Here is a 20757-nt window from a genome sequence, read left to right on the forward strand (position 1 = left end):
CAGTCCTTCCCGGCATGTCGTTCCTCCTTCCCTATCCGCTATCTTGGCTTGCCTCTTGTGATCAAGAGACTTAAGAGGATTCACTTGCAGCTACTAGAGGACAAGGCTGCTGGCAAATTAGTGCCTTGGAAATGCAAGCATGTTGCTATTTCGGGTCGCATGACTTTGGTCAAGGCGGTCCTCACGGCGGTGGCCATCTATCACATCACTCCGCTGGACCTTTCGATTGAGGTCCTAAAGGCAATTGACAAGCTGCAATGAGCCTATCTTTGGGCTAGAACGGACAAGGTGACTGGTGGCAAATGCAAGGTTAACTGGGAGCAAGTTTGTAAACCGAAGGAATATGGAGGTCTTGGCATTCTAAATCTCGGTAAGTTTGTCGCTGCCCTCCGGCTTCGGTGGCTTTGGCTAGACTGGGATGAGCCCCCGAGGGCGTGGTACGGGCAAGGGACGTCGTGCACGGCTGCGGACCGTGATCTTTTTGCAGTTGCGACCAAAGTGACGATTGGTGATGGGAATAAAGCGATTTTTTGGGAGTCATCTTGGCTAGAGGGTCTAAGACCCAAGGACATTGCGCCAAAGATCTTTGAGATTTCTCGCAAGAAAGGCGGAACGGTTGCCCAGGCTTTGAGGGATCACCATTGGATAGCTCAAATTGACACCGAAAGCGGCCTCACGCTTGAGCACCTTCAGCAATTCTCGGCCTTGTGGGAGAAGCTCGCGGGCGTTGTCATCCAGCTGGGCGTCAAAGATAGCATTTTGTGGAAGCTCGCCAATGATGGGAACTACTCTGCTAAGTCTGCATATTTGGCGCAGTTCGCTGGACTCACCCTCTCGACCTTTCAGGTCTCAATTTGGAAGGCATGGGCTCCTCCCAGATGCAAATTTTTTGCCTGGTTAGTCAAACAAAACAGAATTTGGACCGCGGATAGGCTGCAACGCCGAGGATGGCCAAACTGTGACTGATGCCCGCTCTGCAACCAGATCCGAGAATCGGCTGCCCACCTCCTTTTCAAGTGCAGGTTCTCTCTTCGGGTTTGGGATGAGGTGTTCTCCTGGCTTGGGCTTGCTGTTCCAACGACTACTTGGCACCAATTCGGCACTGTTAAATCTTGGTGGGATGAGCTCCTCTCGAACAACACCCGACTGGTTAAGGCCTTATCCTCTCCACTTCTTCTTGTGGGGTGGGAACTTTGGAAGGAACGGAATGCGCGCGTCTTCAGGAGCAAAGCAGCTCCGGTGGCGATTGTCACGCGGATCATCAAAGAAGAAATGTCTATTTGGGCTATTGCGGGTGCCAAGCAATTGAGCAATGTAATGTCGCGAGAGTAATCCGTTTAGGATTGTGCTATTTCACGGCACTTGTGTAACAATACCCTCTTCTTAATTAATGAAAATGGCAAATCTTTTGCCTAGTCTCAAAAAAAAGAAACCGGTCAAAGATTTCCCAGGCAATTATGCATGGCAGCAACTACGCGGTGTCTACAATGAAAGGCCAGCAGAATCAACAACAAATTTTCCAACAAAGGTAATCTCACTATAACATCGTGCAAAATGATAAATGCTTAATTGGACAGTGAGACGTCCGGGGCTTGCGTTTTTAATAGCAGCAAAATCTTCTGGTTCAGAGATTAAGAAATCCTTATTGGTGGTTCATTTTCTGATTCAGATATTAATCTATTTGTTTAAGAGATTAATCTAGTAGTGCTGGTTAACATTAGCTTTCTAGGAAGTTTAAAAAATTGTTTTAGGTCTCCTCCGCGCCCCCTCTCCTCCGCGCCCCCTCCTATGCGCCGGTAGCCACTCCGGCTCCGACGGACACCGCCGCGCCGGTAGCCACTCCGACTCCAGCAGACACCCTCTCGCCGACGCGCATGGTTAGCCGGGTCCAGCTCTCGGGCTCCCCTTCCGACAGCTCGGGCCCTTCCTCCCCTGCAGATCTCGGCCACCCCTCCCCACCGCCGGCCCCCCAGCCCCGCGGCTCCGCTCCCTCATCGTCGCCCCGCCCCCGCCACCGTCGCGGGCCATCGCCCCTCCCCCGCCGCCGCCGCGGTCCTCTCCTGCTGCTCCTGCCCCGGGCGAGGGCGGAGCCCCTTGGCAGCAGGTGCGGAGCCGCAAAGATCGTCGGCCTCCTGCGCCAAGAAAGTAGTCCGCTTGGCTTCTTTCGGCCCGGCCATGGAGTCCAAAACCCTGCCTGCTTCGCTGCATGGATGCTTATACAACTGCGGAGAAGACGATGGCCACATCTCACTCCACTGCACCAACCCGACTAGGTGTGTGCGCTGTGGGGGTCAGAACCACATCTCCAGGGGTTGCACCCGCCCCCGCAGCTCCTCTCCGGTGGATCCGGCCCGCCTCCCGCCCGCGCTTCGCCCTCGCCACCAGCCGACGCCGGTCGCACCCCCCTCCCCGCCGGGCCCTCCGCCTGTGGGCGCCGTCCGGCTCGTGAGACCTTGGAGCCAGGTGGTACGCTCGGGTTCGTGCGAGAGCGTCGCCGGCCCGGGTTTCTCGGCCCCCTTCGCGCCGGCGGCCACCCCGGTCCTGGTGGAGGATCAGGTGGACGTCTGCTTCATGGAGACCGGGCCGGACCTCGAAGTCATGGAGGCGGAGCTGGCCCGTGCTGTGGTGGTCACTGTGGTGGGACGGCATGAGGACGCCGACCTGGCGACGGTGGCGGCTATGATTCATGCGGAATTCGAGGTGGATTCTTCGGGCATGTCCATCAGGCAGTACTTCCCCGAGGATTTTCTCGTGCTTTGCCGCTCGCCGGAGCTGCGCAACAGGATGATCCGCCGCAGCCGCGCAGGCTCCGGGAGTTTCAACTTGCTGCTCAGGCCCTGGTTGCGCCAGGCGAATGGAACTGGCATCGCAATGCCATTCTTGGTCCCGCTGGCGCTTTGTGGTGTGCCGGCAAATGCGTGGACGAGGCGCACCGCCAATGTGCTTCTCCATGGGCTCGGCATCGTCGTCAAGGTGGACGCTTCTACAGAGGCTAGAAGCGATATGTCGGACTTCAGGGTGTGGCTGCGCACTGACGACCCAGCGCGCATCCCGTCTCGGCGCATCCTCGCCGTCGAGGAGCCCGGGCGGCGGAGCAGCCGTGCGCTGCGTGGCGAAAGTGAGGTGGACGCCATCTGGTACCCTGTCTCCATCACCCAGGTGGCTGCGGCTGTTCGTGTGATCCCTCCGGCAAGCGCGCCCGGCCCCCCGCCGCCGCCGCCCCCGCCACCGATGTCGCCGCCGTTGGAACGCGAGGACGACCGGGACAAGCCGGGGTCCAGACGCGGCAGGGGATCTGGTCACCTAGGTGGAGGTGTCAGCCCAGACGGACACCCGAGTGGATCTCCGGCGAGCTCGTCGGCGTTGGCTCCTACGCCGGCCCGGCGGTGTGCGATTCAAATGGTGGGCGAGGACGGTCAGCATGGTCACGCAGGTCCCAATTCTAGCGTCATGGCGGACGTGGCTCAGGACGTAATCGAGACCAGGGTCGTGGAATCTGCAGCTGTTGACGGGCCTATCAGGCTTCGACATGTCGAGTTGCAGCAGAGCATCGGGCCCCCTGTCGATGCAAAGCTGCGCCCGGGCCCGCCCCCCGCTCGTTTGGTGGATGGCCCGGGACACGAGGAGGATCAGACGCGACTTCTGGAGCCTGCGGTCGCATCACCCAACGGTTCCCCGGCGCGATCTCGTGGAGGTTGTGCACGGTCGCACCACGTGATTGGCACCCCCACGCACCTCATGACAGGAAACCGGACCGATGTGACCAGAGATTCCCCGACAGCTCGGATTGGTGGGTGGGATCTGTGCATCGCTGCGACGGGTCCCACGGACGGGGGGGTCAGCTTTTCGCAGCGGGATCTCCCGGAGACCGAGGAGGATTTGGATAGCACCGGGGATCCGGCCAGGCCGGGGCCCACCCTACATGGCGATGTGACTCCCCCATGCACGCGGGAGGGGGGCTGGTTCGTGGTTAGCCTCTCAGCGGAAAATCAGGAAAATTCACCCCCAGCCTTGGCCGTGCTGGACGGGGAAATTGCTCAGTCAAGGCCGCCTCCAACTCCTCCCTCCCCGCCGACTTAAGTCACTCATCTCTGCAACGACCTGCGATGCGCACTATCACCCATGCTTTCACAGCCTTGCCGCAGAGAGTTGCCGAAGCAGCAGAGGAGGCCAAGGCAAAAGCGGCCACCAGTCACCACCCCGTGCAGGAGTGTCAGGCTCGCAAAGGGAGGCAAGGGATCCAAAGCTTCCAAGCAACAAGTTGTCATCATCAAGAAACTATGTCTGGCGAACGAGAGCGGTCAGATTAGCGACGAGGAGCTTGAACCCTACGCTAGGCTGTTTGACAAGCCACTGCTTGATTGCCACGTGAAGGCCATTCTGGCACTGTTCGCCTGGGACGCTAACTGCCTTCCGCTCGAGAACGAGGACGTGGCCATGTTGGAGGGCCAGTAGGTCGTGCTTCCCTAGGTGTGGGGCTGTGTGGGTTCGGAACATGTCAAACCACCCACCCAAAGTCCTTGTGTGGAAAGTGTGTGGCCACAACTCGGTGGCACGGCGTAATGCAGTATTCCAAGTTGTGGAGGGGTGATACGTCTCCGTCGTATCTACTTTTCCAAACACTTTTGCCCTTGTTTTGGACTCTAACTTGCATGATTTGAATGGAACTAACCCGGACTGACGCTGTTTTCAGCAGACTTTCCATGGTGTTATTTATGTGCAGAAACAAAAGTTCTCGGAATGACCTGAAACTTCACGGAACATCTATTTGGAAATAATAAAAAATCCTTGCAAAAGATGAAGACCAGGGGGCCCACACCCTGTCCACGAGGGTGGAGGGCGCACCTGCCCCCCTAGGGCGCGCCCCCCTACCTCGTGGGCCCCCTGGAGCTCCTCCGACCTCAACTCCAACTCTATGTATTTGCTTTCAGGGAGAAAAAAATCAGAGAGAAGGATTCATCGCGTTTTATGATACGGAGCCACCGCCAAGCCCTAAAACCTCTCGGGAGGGCTGATCTGGAGTCCGTTCGGGGCTCCGGAGAGGGGGATTCGTCGCCGTTGTCATCATCAACCATCCTCCATCACCAATTTCATGATGCTCACCGCCGTGCGTGAGTAATTCCATCGTAGGCTTGCTGGACGGTGATGGGTTGGATGAGATCTATCATGTAATCGAGTTAGTTTTGTTAGGGTTTGATCCCTAGTATCCACTATGTTCTGAGATTGATGTTGCTATGACTTTGCTATGCTTAATGCTTGTCACTAGGGCCCGAGTGCCATGATTTCAGATCTGAACCTATTATGTTTTCATGAATATATGTGAGTTCTTGATCCTATCTTGCAAGTCTATAGTCACCTACTATGTGTTATGATCCGGCAACCCCGAAGTGACAATAATCGGGACCACTCCCGGTGATGACCATAGTTTGAGGAGTTCATGTATTCACTATGTGCTAATGCTTTGTTCCGGTACTCTATTAAAAGGAGGCCTTAATATCCCTTAGTTTCCATTAGGACCCCGCTGCCACGGGAGGGTAGGACAAAAGATGTCATGCAAGTTCTTTTCCATAAGCATGTATGACTATTCGGAATACATGCCTACATTACATTGATGAATTGGAGCTAGTTCTGTGTCACCCTATGTTATGATTGTTACATGATGAACCGCATCCGGCATAATTCTCCATCACCGATCCAATGCCTACGAGCTTTCCACATATTGTTCTTTGCTTATTTACTTTCCCGTTGCTACTGTTACAATCACTACAAAACACCAAAAATATTACTTTTGCTACCGTTACTTTTGTTACCGTTACCACTACTATCATATTACTTTGCTACTAAATACTTTGCTGCAGATATTAAGTTATCCAGGTGTGGTTGAATTGACAACTCAACTGCTAATACTTGAGAATATTCTTTGGCTCCCCTTGTGTCGAATCAATAAATTTGGGTTGAATACTCTACCCTCGAAAACTATTGCGATCCCCTATACTTGTGGGTTTTCAAGACTATTTTTTGGCGCCATTGCCAGGGAGCATAGCTCTATTCTTTGAGTCACTTGGGATTTATATCTTCTGGTCACTATGAAGAACTTGAAAGACGCTAAGACAACAATTTATCCCTCAACTACGAGGGGAGGTAAGGAACTGCCATCTAGCTCTGCACTTGATTCACCTTCTGTTTTGAGTAAGCTTGCGACACCTAAACCTGCTTCTGCTATTCGTTCTGATATGTCGCATGTTATTTATGATGCCACTTCTGCTATGCATGACACTTATGATGAAACTACTTCTATGCTTGATACTACTGTGCCACTTGGTGAATTTCTTGATGAACAAATTGCTAGGGCTAGAGAGAAAGAAAATATTGAAACTGATTATATTGATGAAAGTGATGATGAAGACTTGCCTGTTATTCCTGAGGGTTATGTTTTTGATAAAGAAGCTACTTTAGCTATTTTAGCTTGCAAAGATAGATATGAACTCAAGAGGTTATTAGCTAAATGGAATCAGCAATCTCTTAATGATAGAATGAAACCTCACCCTGCTTTTGCTACTTCACCTATTTGTGTTACTGATAAGGATTATGAATTCTCTGTTGATCCTCATATAATTACTTTGGTTGAATCTGATCCTTTTCATGGCTATGAATCTGAAACTGTTGTGGCACATCTTACTAAATTAAATGATATAGCCACCCTGTTCACTAATGATGAGAAATCTCGCTACCTATATATCCTTAAAATATTTCCGTTCCCATTAAAGGGTGATGCTAAGATATGGTTCAATTCTCTTGATCCTGGTTGTGTGCGTAGTCCCCAAGATATGATTTATTACTTCTCTGCTAAATATTTCCCTGCTCATAAGAAACAAGCTGCTTTGAGGGAAATATATAATTTTGTGCAAATTGAAGAAGAGAGCCTCCCACAAGCTTGGGGGAGGCTTCTCAAGTTACTTAATGCTTTGCCTGATCATCCTCTCAAGAACAATGAAATACTTGATATATTTTATAATGGACTAACCGATGCTTCCAGAGATTACCTGGATAGTTGTGCTGGTTCTGTTTTCAGGGAAAGAACACCGGATGAAGCTGAAATTCTATTGAATAATATGTTGACAAATGAAAATAATTGGACACTTCCTGAGCCTATTCCTAAACCAACTCCGAAGAAGAGAGGTGTTCTATTTCTCAGTCCTGAAGATATGCAAGAGGCAAAGAAATCTATGAAAAAAAAAGGTATTAAAGCTGAAGATGTTAAGAATTTACCTCCTATTGAAGATATACATGGTCTTAATTTACCGCCTGTCGAAGAAACATATGATATTAATCCATTACCTATTGAAGAAACTCATGGTCTTGATAACCCGACACAGGTAGTAAAGGTAAATTCTCTCTATAGATTTGATGAAGGTGATATTCCTCACTATAAGTCTGCTAGACAATGCTTGGAAGAGTTTGATAATTTTATTGTCAAACAAGAAAACTTCAATGCTTATTTTGGTAGACAATTAAAACAAAATGCTTTTATGATTGAGCACTTGGGTGATTATATGGCTAATGTTAAAGGTGAACTTAAACTCATTACTAAACATGCTTCTGTGGTTACCACTCAAGTAGAACAAGTACTTAAGGCTCAAAATGATTTGCTCAATGAAATGAATAGTAAGAAAAATGATTATGTTGTTAGAGTGGCTACTAGAACTGGTAAGATGACTCAGGAACCTTTGTATCCTGAAGGCCACCCTAGGAGAATTGAGCAAGATTCTCAGAGAAATAATATTGATGCACCTAGTTCTTCTAAAAAGAAGAAAAAGAAAAATGATAGGACTTTCCATGCTTCCAGTGAACCTGTTGCTGAACCACCTGAGAATCCAAATGATATATCTATTTCTGATGCTGAAACACAATCTGGTAATGAACATGAACCTAATGAAAATGCTAATGATGATGTTCATGATGATGCTCAACCTAGTAATGATAATGATGTAGAAATTGAACCTGCTGTTGATCTTGATAACCCACAATCAAAGAATCAACGTTATGATAAGAGAGACTTTGTTGCTAGGAAGCACTACAAAGTAAGGGAACCATGGGTTCAGAAACCCATGCCTTTCCCTCCCAAACCATCCAAGAAAAAGGATGATGAGGATTTTGAGCGCTTTGCTGAAATGATTAAACCTATCTTTTTGCATATGCGATTGACTGATATGCTCAAAATGAATCCTTATGCTAAGTATATGAAAGATATTGTTACTAATAAAAGAAAGATACCGGAAGCTGAAATTTCCACCATGCTTGCTAATTATACTTTTAAGGATGGAATACCAAAGAAACTTGGAGATCCAAGAGTACCCACTATACCATGCTCCATTAAAAGAATGTATGTTAAAACTGCTTTATGTGATCTTGGAGCCGGTGTTAGTGTTATGCCTCTCTCTTTATATCGTAGACTTGATTTGAATAAGTTGACACCTACTGAAATATCTTTGCAAATGGCTGATAAATCAACTGCTATACCTGTCGGTATTTGTGAGGATGTGCCTGTTGTGGTTGCAAACGTTACTATTTTAACGGACTTTGTTATTCTTGATATTCCCGAGGACGATAGTATGTCTATTATTCTTGGAAGACCCTTTTTGAATACTGCAGGGGCTGTTATTGATTGCAACAAAGGCAATGTCACTTTTCATGTTAATGGTAATGAGCATACGGTACACTTTCCGAGGAAACAACCTCAGGTCCACAGTATCAATTCTATTAGAAAAATTCCATCGATTATTTTTGGAGGTTTTGAATTTCCTCTTCCTACTGTCAAGAAGAAATATGATATTCTTTTTATTGGGGATGTGCATATCCCCGTTGAGGTAACATAGTGTTTTTCGAAATTTCTCCAGTTCCATGTTATTCGGAATGAGTTTGTTAACAAGACTTGATCAACCTTGTTAGTGGATTCCTTTTGATGAGCATGAGATGGATGAAACTAGAAGGCACAACCTTCTGTACCCTCTCTCTACTTTCTGTTATTTAGTTGAAATAAAGTAAAAATAGTATTTTTCTGTCTGTTTTCTGATTTATCCGTGCAATATAAAAATACCCCAAAAATAAAAGTTCTCCAAATGCCCTGAAAATGGAATATGATTTTTTTTGGAATATTTGAGAATATCTGGCACTGAGAACACAGCAGGAGGGGCAAGCACCTGGCCACGAGGGTGGAGGGCGCGCCCTACCCCCCTGGGCGCGCCCCCCTACCTCGTGGGCCCATGGTGGCTCCCCTCCACTTATTCCTGCACCCACACATTCCTTCTTCCTTCCACAAACACCAATATCCAGCCCAAGCACGAGTTCTAGCTCATTTTGCTGCGATTTTCGATCTCCTTGCTCAAAGCACCTCTCACAAAACTGCTTGGGGAGATTGTTCCTTGGTATGTGACTCCTCCATTGGTCCAATTAGTTTTTGTTCTAGTGCTATATTCATTGCAAATTTGTGCTGCCTAGGTGACCATGCTCTTGAGCTTGCATGTCAAATTTATATGGTTCCAAGTAGTTCTAATGCTTGATATAGGCTCTAGGCACTTGTAGGAGTAGTTGCTATCAATTTTATTGAGCTTGGTTCACTTTTATTTTGAAGTTACTAAAAAAATTCAGAAATTTTTCAGAGTAAGAAATATGCTTAGGAAAATGTTCCAAGGTGGTTCTTCAAGGAAGCAAGGACCCAGGCTTGCAATGCGTGATGCTGACGATGAGCCACCAAGGGACGCTCCATTATGGCCTTGTGAATGGCCTTCAGAAAACTTTATGGATCGAGCGGGAATCAAGGAAGAATTTAACGCATATTTGCGTAACGCTGATCTTGTGAGCTTCGAGGCAGACAAATGCCGCCAGTACCACTATCTCACTAGTTCCTTTGTGAGGAGGTTTGAATTTTCTTCTTCACGTAATTCTCCAACTGTCTTGTTTGATCTCTATGAAAAATCTTATACTATGGACTTAGAGGATTTTACCACTGCTTGCAAACTTCCACAATGGGGTAGTGCTAGTGAACCTCGCAAATCTGAATTTAGAAATTTTCTTGCTAGTATAACTGTGGGGGAATCTAGAGATATAGCACAAGCTACCATAGGGAGCATTCGTTTTCCTGCTATACATTATTTTGCTCTCTTCATAGATAGGTGCATAATTATAACTTGGGAGCCATTGTTGCACGTAGGTTGCATCATAATAGATTTAATGGAGATTTCTTTGGAGGAATTTATGCAACCCGCTTAGCTGATTTTCTTGGTGTGGACGTTCGTGAGGATGATATTGAGTTGCCTCCTACTTATTTAGGCTATAATGCTATGGTCCACCACCAGTTTATCGAGAGAAATGAATCACCTCTCCGGTATCGCTTAATCTTTGACAGACGTAGGGTTGTCCGTATTACTCTCCCTGCTCCTGCCTTCTTTGATTATCAGGCAAAAGGAAGATATGTTATTACCAGAGAGGAGGCAGATGAGTACGAGAGGAGAGCGGAGGCAGCTCGCCGCCACGCTGCAGCTCAGGAGGCAATAACTGTCGCAGCTCAGTACGACCCCAGCTACAACTATGGATATCCGCCAGGCCATCCGTGGCAATGAACCAACTTAGGCCAAAAGCCTAAGCTTGGGGGAGTACGTATTTCCCACCGACATTACATTTATGTTCACACACTCATTGCTGGATGTCGGTGCTCATACTTTTTCACTGTAATATTCATGCTAGTTTATTTTATTTTTCTTGCTTTCTTCTTGTGTGTTTGATAAACCTTAAGAAAAACAAAAAAAATAGTGTAGCTTTTAGTTAGTTTACTTTTCTTGCTGTAGTAGTAATAATTAAAAAGAAAACCCAAAAATATTTCATGTTCTTCTTTTGCTTGTTGGGAGCTTTTCCGTGTAAATAGTTTTAGATCTTTTCTTTTCTTTGGGGGTCGATAGGAGAAGACCATAATTAAATTGTTGAAGTGGCTCTTATATGCATTATTGTTGATTTAACCAAGAGCCCATATTGCCTTGTCTTCTCCTGTTTATTGAATGCTCGCAGATTCCAGCTTAGTCCAATACACGTGCACTCTTATTATTATTCACATCGCTCGGTCGTGCAAGTGAAAGGCAATTATGACGATATATGATGGACTGACTGAGATGAGAGAAGCTGGTATGAACTCGACCTCTCTTGTTTTTGTAAATATGATGAGTTCGTCGTTCCTGATTCAGCCTATTATGAATAAACATGTTTGCAATGACAATTAGAGATCATAGTTGCTTATGACATGTTTGATTAGCTATGAGTTATAATGGTTTACCTTGCGTGCCAACATGCTATTAAAATGGTTGTGATGTGGTATAGTGGGGTGGTATCCTCCTTTGAATGATTTAAGAGATTCGACTTGGCACATGTTCACACATGTAGTTCAAATAAATCAACATAGCCTTCACAATATTTATGTTCATGGTGGATTATATCCTACTCATGCTTGCATCCAATGTTTATTAATTTTAATGCATGTTCATGACTGTTGTCCCTCTCTAGTTGGTCGCTTCCCAGTATTTTGCTAGCCTTCACTTGTACTAAGCGGGAATACTGCTTGTGCATCCAATCCCTTAAACCCCAAAGTTATTCCATATGAGTCCACTATACCTTCCTATATGCGGTATCTACTAGCCGTTCCAAGTAAATTTGTATGTGCCAAACTCTAAACCTTCAAATAAACATTCTGTTTTGTATGCTCGAATAACTCATGTATCAACTAGGGATGTCCGTATCTTCCATGCTAGGTGGGTTATTCTCAAGAGGAGTGGACTCCGCTCCTCACTCACGAGAAAATGGCTGGTCACCGGGATGCCTAGTCCCATGCTTTATGCAAACTAAATCAAAATAATTGCAAACAAAACTCCCCCTGGGACTGTTGCTAGTTGGAGACACTCGTTGTTTCCAGCAAGCCATGGATTGATGCTTGTTGGTGGAGGGAGAGTATAAACTTTACCATTCTGTTTGGGAACCGCCTATGATGTGTGTAGCATGGAAGATATCGCCATCTCTTGGTTGTTATGTTGACAATGAAAGTATGCCGCTCAAAATATTATTTATCTCTATTTCAAAACCGAGCTTTGGCACCTCTACAAATCCCTGCTTCCCTCTGCGAAGGGCCTATCTATTTACTTTTATGTTGAGTCATCACCCTCTTATTAAAAAGCACTGGCTGGAGAGCGCAGCTGTCATTTGCATCCATTACTATTAATTTATATTGGGTATGACTGGATCTCTTTTACCATGAACTACAATGTCTAGTCAGTCCTTGATCTTTAAAGGTGCTCTGCATTTATGTTTTGCGGACTCAGAAAGGGCTAGCGAGATACCATCTTATTATATCATATCATGATTGTTTTGAGAAAGTGTTGTCATCCGAGATTTGTTATTATGGCTCGCTAGTTGATTATGCTATTGATATGAGTAAACATGAGACCTAAGAGTTATTGTGAATGTGGTTAGTCATAATCTTTGCTGAAAACTTGAATGCTGGTTTTACATATTTACAACAAGAGCAAACAGAGTTTGTAAAAGTTTTTTTTATCACTTTCAGTTTATTAACTGAATTGCTTGAGGACAAGCAAAGGTTTAAGCTTGGGGATTTGATACGTCTCCGTCATATCTACTTTTCCAAACACTTTTGCCCTTGTTTTGGACTCTAACTTGCATGATTGAATGGAACTAACCCGGACTGACGCTGTTTTCAGCAGACTTTCCATGGTGTTATTTATGTGCAGAAACAAAAGTTCTCAGAATGACCTGAAACTTCACGGAACGTCTATTTGGAAATAATAAAAAATCCTTGCAAAAGATGAAGACCAGGGGGCCCACACCCTGTCCACGAGGGTGGAGGGCGCGCCCCCTACCTCGTGGGCCCCCTGGAGCTCCTCCGACCTCAACTCCAACTCTATATATTTGCTTTCGGGGAGAAAAAATCAGAGAGAAGGATTCATCACGTTTTACGATACGGAGCCACCGCCAAGCCCTAAAACCTCTCGGGAGGGCTGATCTGGAGTCCGTTCGGGGCTCCGGAGAGGGGGATTCGTCGCCGTCGTCATCATCAACCATCCTCCATCACCAATTTCATGATGCTCACCGCCGTGCGTGAGTAATTCCATCGTAGGCTTGCTGGACGGTGATGGGTTGGATGAGATCTATCATGTAATCGAGTTAGTTTTGTTAGGGTTTGATCCCTAGTATCCACTATGTTCTGAGATTGATGTTGCTATAACTTTGCTATGGTTAATGCTTGTCACTAGGGCCCGAGTGCCATGATTTCAGATCTGAACCTATTATGTTTTCATGAATATATGTGAGTTCTTGATCCTATCTTGCAAGTCTATAGTCACCTACTATGTGTTATGATCCGGTAACCCCGAAGTGACAATAATCGGGACCACTCCCGGTGATGACCATAGTTTGAGGAGTTCATGTATTCACTATGTGCTAATGCTTTGTTCCGGTACTCTATTAAAAGGAGGCCTTAATATCCCTTAGTTTCCATTAGGACCCCGCTGCCACGGGAGGGTAGGACAAAAGATGCCATGCAAGTTCTTTTCCATAAGCATGTATGACTATATTCGGAATACATGCCTACATTACATTAATGAATTGGAGCTAGTTCTGTGTCACCCTATGTTATGATTGTTACATGATGAACCGCATCCGGCATAATTCTCCATCACCGATCCAATGCCTACGAGCTTTCCACATATTGTTCTTTGCTTATTTACTTTCCCGTTGCTACTGTTACAATCACTACAAATCACCAAAAATATTACTTTTGCTACCGTTACTTTTGTTACCGTTACCACTACTATCATATTACTTTGCTACTAAATACTTTGCTGCAGATATTAAGTTATCCAGGTGTGGTTGAATTGACAACTCAACTGCTAATACTTGAGAATATTCTTTGGCTCCCCTTGTGTTGAATCGATAAATTTGGGTTGAATACTCTACCCTCGAAAACTGTTGCGATCCCCTATACTTGTGGGTTATCAAGGGGGCAAAGGTCGCCATTGTATGCCTCCAGGAAACTAAGTTAGAGGTGGTTACGCCGGAAATTGTGAAACATTGCCTTGGTAATAAATTTGAAAACTTTTACTATGTGCCAGCGGTGGGCACGCGTGGGGGAATCTTGCTAGCGTGGGATGCCTCAATGGTGTCAATCTCCAACCACCATATCTCAGAGAATGCCGTCACGGCCTTGGTGCAACAGGAGGGAGCACCCATGTGGTGGCTCACGGGGGTTTATGGACCGCAAGGAAATGCGGAGAAGATTGCTTTTCTCCAGGAGCTGGTAGACATCAGAGATTTACATATCGGTCTGTGGGTCTTGGCGGGTGATTTCAACCTCATCGTCAACGCGAAAGGCAAAAACAATGCCAATATCAATCGGCGAATGTTGGCAGGATTTAGAGCCCTCCTGAACAGGCTGGAATTGAAGGAGCTCTATCTCAACGGGCGGAGGTACACGTGGTCGAACGAAAGGCTAAACCCCACGATGGAGAAAATTGATCACATCTTTGCTACGAACACTTGAGAGGATGGCTACCCAGCAAATCTACTCACTACCCTTGGTACATCAATCTCGGACCACTGCCCACTCCTGCTGGACTTGGACGCGGAGTTCCATATGGGCCGCCGGTTTCGTTTTGAGAGCTTTTGGACTAAGGTGGACGGGTTCCACGAAGTAGTACAGCAGGCGTGGCAATCTGTATCGGCTGATGGCAACCCGTTCTTAGTGTTGGATAGCAAGCTGAGGGCGACGGCGAAAGCCCTTCAGAGTTGGAGCGATCGCTGGATTGGGAACATCAAGCTTCAACTTGCGATGGCTATGGAGTTGATTGCTCGCTTGGACGCGGCGGCTGACAAGCGTATACTCAAGGCCACGAAGCACGACCTGCGGAAGCTGTTGAAAAAGAAGCTTCTTGGCTTATGCTCCCTCGAGAGAACCATAGACCGGCAGCGATCTCGGCTTCTCTTCCTGAAGGAAGGGGACGCGAACACAGGTTTCTTTCACAAGCATGCAGCATACAGACAGCGGAAAAATGCCATCTTGAGCCTGCGTCACCAGGATGAGATCATAACAGGCCAGGAAGATATATCATCGGTGGTGGACGCGTACTACGATGCCTTGTTGGGAGATTCAAATGCCAGAACAGCATCCATCAACCTCGATCTCCTGGACTTTCCCTCGTACGACCTATCTCACCTAGAGGTTCAGCTCACCATGGAGGAGGTGGAGAAAACCATCAAGGCAACGCCGCTCGATAAGGCTCCAGGCCCAGACGGCTTCACAGGGCGTTTCTACGCCTCCTGCTGGCAGATTGTAAAAGCAGACTTCATGAGGGCGCTCGACCATTTTCATCGAGGCGACATGCGTGGACTCGCGGCGATAAATAAGGCGTTGGTATCGTTACTGCCAAAACAGGAAGGAGCCCTTGACATCAAAGATTTCAGGCCGGTGAGCTTAGTGCATAGTGACATCAATATCTTCGACAAAGCTCTCGCTCTCAGACTAGCAGAGGACATGCCAAGACTTGTCGGAAAAGCACCAAAGCGCGTTTGTGCGTGGGAGATCTCTGCATGACAACTTCATGTTCGTGCAATGCACGGCTAGGCGGCTTCATGCACTCCGTCAACCTTCCGTCTTGCTCAAACTTGATATCACCAAAGCATTTGATACGGTGAAGTGACCCTTTATGCTCGAGGTGCTCGAGAGATTTGGCTTTGGGAGCCGCTGGCGCGCATGGATGTGTGGCCTCCTGGCCACCTCGTCGACGAGGGTGATGTCAAGGGCACCGCTTCACTGTCGCTTCTTCCTTTGGCTCGCGATCCAAAACAGATGTTGGACTTCGGACCGTTTGGCCAGGTGAGGGCTACCTCATCAGGACGCGTGCCCCCTCTGTGACCAACATGAGGAAACACTACAACACCTACTGCTTGGCTGTGTGTTCACACGGCAGGTCTGGCATGAGATGGGGAGGACGACAGGGCTTCATGAGCTGGAGCCACTCCAGAATGAATCTTTGAGTGCTTGGTGCTTGAGGCAGGATCATGATCCGACATGCAGAAAATCAACACGGGCAAAATGCATCCTCGCTTTGTGGACAATTTGGAAGCATCGAAACGACGTCGTGTTCAACGGGGCACCGGTTTCTCTGCCACGAGTCAAAGAGCGGCTACTAGAAGAAGGGAAGCTCTGGGCAAAAACTGGCTTGTTTAAAGATGACATTAGAGTGTTTGAAGAGCTAGGTAGTGAGCGGACAGACAGTGAGTAGTATGATTTAATGCACGGTGGAGTCGGGAGTGTTTTGTCCCCACACACACACCCCTCTCTTTAATGAATGATACGCACACTCGTGCGTATTCGAAAAAAACATTAGCTTTCTAGTTATGAGAATGTTGTGATGGCTAACACTGCCCTTCGGTATCAGCAGGTCTTTTTGATTAGTATCATTCTTACGGGTTTTTCCGTGATTCTTCCTCATTACTAACAGCTTCTTGATGATCTCCTCCCTTGTGCAACTTCACTCCACCGGTGTTCTTCTGAAGTTCAGTGAGCATCAAGTTATCATCAAATTACCTTGTCTAACGCTGCTCTTCAAAAGACCAACACATAACTACTAGTCATAAAACTAACTCTACACGCATGATGCAGTCTGTTCATGCATGTTCGCAGTATGTAGTCATAAAATATTTTATCTGAAGTTATGCAGCCCAATACGAAACGAATGCTGCTTTTAGAACCTTTTCTATGTGGCGTCTGAACTCTGAAGTATCGTCTGTCGAGTCTCCGTCCTTGCGATTAGTTGCCCAATCAATCCACCAGCTTATCCCCATCAGAAACTCCAGTCCTCAGAGATCTGCATGTGCAAAGCATCATCATTCCACCTCGCGACACCAGATCGGACAACAAGACTTCTCGGTTGCCTTTAACAAACGCAGCCAGCTGCTGAAAGTTACTGTCCAACGTTTTTATATGGCTCCTCGACAGAAAGACTTCTCGGTTGCCTTTATCAAATGTAACAACTGGTACAGAAAAAAATTACTGCCCAACCTTGCGAGGAGTGACGATGTCAATGTCATGCCATAAAGATACGGGCCATGCCGGAGAGATACCGGCTAATGTGGACACAGGATCGAGTTGGCATCAACGTAGCATTGTCGTGGAGGCAGGCCTGATAAATTCCATTTTGTTTCTGGCACTCATGCCAACCACTCTGTACTTTGGGTATTTGGCAGCACCAGACTTGCACGTCGCCACCTGATCCTGATGTTACCCTTTTCTCGCCTTCTTTCTTTCCCCTGCCTTCTAGACCTGTATGAGGTATCATTCAGGACGCCCTAGCCCCTAGGTGCCTGTTGCGGCCAAACATGATCAAAAGTAGGAACCCTTTTTTCCATGGCTGCATGCATCTCTACTATCATCATCAACGTCAGTGCGATGTATGATGGGTCATCAATCCAGTAGATGAAATGGCAGACAACAGTGATCAACCATCGCAAGGAACTGCAAGGAAAAGTTATTTCTTTGTCTTTTACCGCTAGGAGACACGGATGGCCGTCTCCGGCCGGGCGTGTATCCATTCTTGAAGGCGTTGATGTGGAAGAAGATGACTCAGTAGTATGTGTTATATTTACATCTTGATGTTTTTGGCCTCGTTGCCTTGCATCAACTTCAAAAAAGATGGCTGTGTGCATCACAATGATGCAGCGGCCAAGGGTCTTAACCTCCTTTTCAAAAGAAAGAAAAAAGATGCATGTGGGAAAAGCTTAAGCTAATTTACCACATGTGCGTGTGCATGGGCTGGTTTCCAATATGTATGTCTAATCAGTTTGGGGTGCTTGGGCAGCCTTCCCTGTGAAGAAAGGAATATGTGAATAAATAGGATTTCTCACCATCACATTCAGATTGTGTACTATTGGATACCTGGAATGAGATCAGCATAGCACTTGCAACAGCTGCGAACAAGCGATGTGTTCCCTGTTGAGGCCAGAGAAAAAGCAGTGATCAGGAACCATCCCTAGTAGTGATGACCAAATAGAACACAGGAGAAGAGTGGACAAACAACAAAGGAACAAGATACCAAACAGGTCCCTGATAAATTGCGCTTTGAAAATGCACATAGATCTGCATATCTGGCCGAGGGCGACGCATGTTGGCACTGCCCCCTGCAGATATGGTTAACTATGTGGAAGGGAGCCTAGGTGCCTCTCCTTTTCTATCCTCATCAAGTTGACCCAGTATCAAATGTAAGCTCTATCCATTCCATCCCAATAAAAAGCATCCCAATGCTAACATCATCACCACCACAACCACACTTGCGCAAACACAGGGAAAGCAGCAAGATGGCAAGAACTCAGCTTCCATCCCCACACAAAAGACTACCTAAAAAGTACAGGCGGACCTCTTCCGGTGCACTTGTGACAGCAACAGTCTCCCACTAAAGCAAACAAATGTGATGATGCCCAACAAATTAACAGCATATGGCCACAACTATTTCCACAGCGTATATACAAGTCAATTATTGGCTCTGGAGGGGATGACACGATGCATAAAACAATACTATCGGCCTCACCGTTCTGACTCAAAGTTGTTGTGTTACTTCTCGCTTTTCAGATCAGATTGTTATAATATTGTTGACAGAGTTGCAAAAAGGATGTATGTTTTTACCAGCACCATCTTTGAGTGATAGATAGTCTTCAGAATAGTGATGAAATCAGCTGTTGGCGTCTATTGACATTGCTTGTTGTGAGTTCTGACCTAACCATCATGCTTTCAGTGCAAGCAGTTAGTTTGCCAAAAAAAAAGTAGCTGTAGTACAGATAGAGGGTGAATGAAAAGATTGTACACAACTATTGCAACAGTATCTGTCAAACAGTGTTCAGGAACCAATAATATAGGATTGCTTCTTGTGGCCTAACCTAAATATACCTTTTTTTTTGCGGGAAAACCTAAATATACCTAACCACCATTCTAGAGCCCCAAACTGTGGGCTTTCCTGATTCGACTCAACCACAATCCTAACAAGATTCATGACTTTGTTATTAATGTGAGATCGCTTTCAACACCCCACCTGCCGAATAGTCAAATGGGCACCTGTGCTGTGTCAGGCATGCTTGCAAATGGAGGAAAGCTTGTCATGGAAACCTCATGCCCTGTACTGTGATTCTTGTTGTCTCTTTTGGAAAAAGAGTAGGAGTACACACAGCAGCAGGCATATATGGTGTGAAACTAGATATCAAGTCACCAAGGCAAGTAGAGGAAAAGATGACGGGAGCATGCATTCCCTTGCCTTGCCCTGGGATATGTAGCACCACTATGATATATGAATGGGCCAGCCAGGTAGGAAAGAAAGAAAGAAGAGATAACCAAATAAAGATAGAGATCCACTAACTCCAGACGAAGTTCTCTTTACCTCCTGATTCCTCACAAAGACCCCCCACAAGCCTCAATTATTAGCCAGAAAAAAATTCCATGCACCTCCCAACCTCGTCCCCCTTTATAAGGCAAACTGCGAACTGGAAGAGATGCACCACCCACCCATGAGCCGCAAGCAGGCCTAGAGGGAGAAGCAGGAGACAGTTTCATGATAGGATATGGAGCGAGCAGACGAAGCATCATCGGTGAACAAGGGGAGCCCAGAGCGGCTTACCATCGACCAGGACGACGGCGCGTCGTGGCTGAGCCTCACGGTCGGCGCAAATGGGTCGGCCGAGGCGGCGGCAAACTGCTCCGAGCCTGAGCCTGACCCTGAGCCCAAGCCTTCTGCTGCCCCACACAAGGTTTTCTCATGCAACTTCTGCATGAGGAAGTTCTTCAGCTCACAGGCGCTGGGCGGCCACCAGAACGCCCACAAGAGGGAGCGCAGCGCAGCCAAGCGCTCCTACCATGCGCAGAGGATGGTGATGGGGCTGCCTCTCGAGGCGCACGCCGCCTTTGTGCAGTCCCTGCGAGTTAGCCAGAGCTCAGTGATTCAGAAGTCCAGCCAGCCAACACAAATCAGGACAGCACCAAGGTTTCATGAAGATGGGATGACCTGGGCAACAATTCCCTGCGAAGAGGTGCTGAACTCAACATGGCCAGGAAGCTTCAGAGCAAGGACCCAACCTTCAGACCAACAACCATCAGAACAAAGTAAGATAGACTTGAATCTCAGGCTTTGATAGGTTGATGTATCAACTTTGAACAGTACAAAAGTCCTCATCAAGTTTGTCCTTCTGAATAAATTGGCATGAAGTGACCAGTTAAGCTCAGCTCACCATCAGAATCAAAGATGGTACTGAACTCTGAAGATGATGTTGTTCCTTTTGAATTCGTGGCGATGCTGCTGCAATATTTATGTAGCCAGATAGTTAATATGATCATGTGTAGTCTAGTTGACATCGGTGTGAAGGAACCCAGGGATTTTTTGTACTTACTAGAAGCAGCATATATAATGTCTCTGTCAGTCATCCTCATATTAAAGGTTCTGCAAGTTCTTGTTTTCATTAATCTAGCATACCATGGAGTATAATAGTTGGACAGACATAATATCAACTCTCGTGCAGATCAAAATAAATACCTTAAAAAATCACAGGAAAATGAGCAAATTAACACATAGCTATGTGAAGCTCTGATTAAAATTTTGCAAATTAAGCAGAGACACCTGAAGCCGCAAAGTCCGTTACAAAACAGTAAGATCATCTAACTTGAGCTAT

The 20757-nt window shown here is 46.7% G+C and overlaps 1 protein-coding gene across 1 annotated transcript; it reads left to right on the forward strand.

Annotated features, from left to right (window-relative positions):
• Nucleotides 1–19346: 19346 nt before the first annotated feature.
• Nucleotides 19347–20551, forward strand: LOC123119620 (zinc finger protein 7). Its single transcript, XM_044539479.1, has one exon. The coding sequence runs from the start codon at nt 19657–19659 to the stop codon at nt 20221–20223; it is 567 nt and encodes a 188-aa protein (XP_044395414.1). The 5' UTR covers nt 19347–19656; the 3' UTR covers nt 20224–20551.
• The last annotated feature ends 206 nt before the right edge of the window (nt 20552–20757 follow it).

Source organism: Triticum aestivum, chromosome 5D (genome assembly GCF_018294505.1).
Source record: "Triticum aestivum cultivar Chinese Spring chromosome 5D, IWGSC CS RefSeq v2.1, whole genome shotgun sequence".
Lineage (NCBI taxonomy): Eukaryota > Viridiplantae > Streptophyta > Magnoliopsida > Poales > Poaceae > Triticum > Triticum aestivum.

What these genes read in the sequence shown, in the direction of transcription:
- LOC123119620 (XM_044539479.1), top strand. Translation starts at nt 19,657, where the DNA reads ATGGAGCGAGCAGACGAAGCATCATCGGTGAACAAGGGGAGCCCAGAG.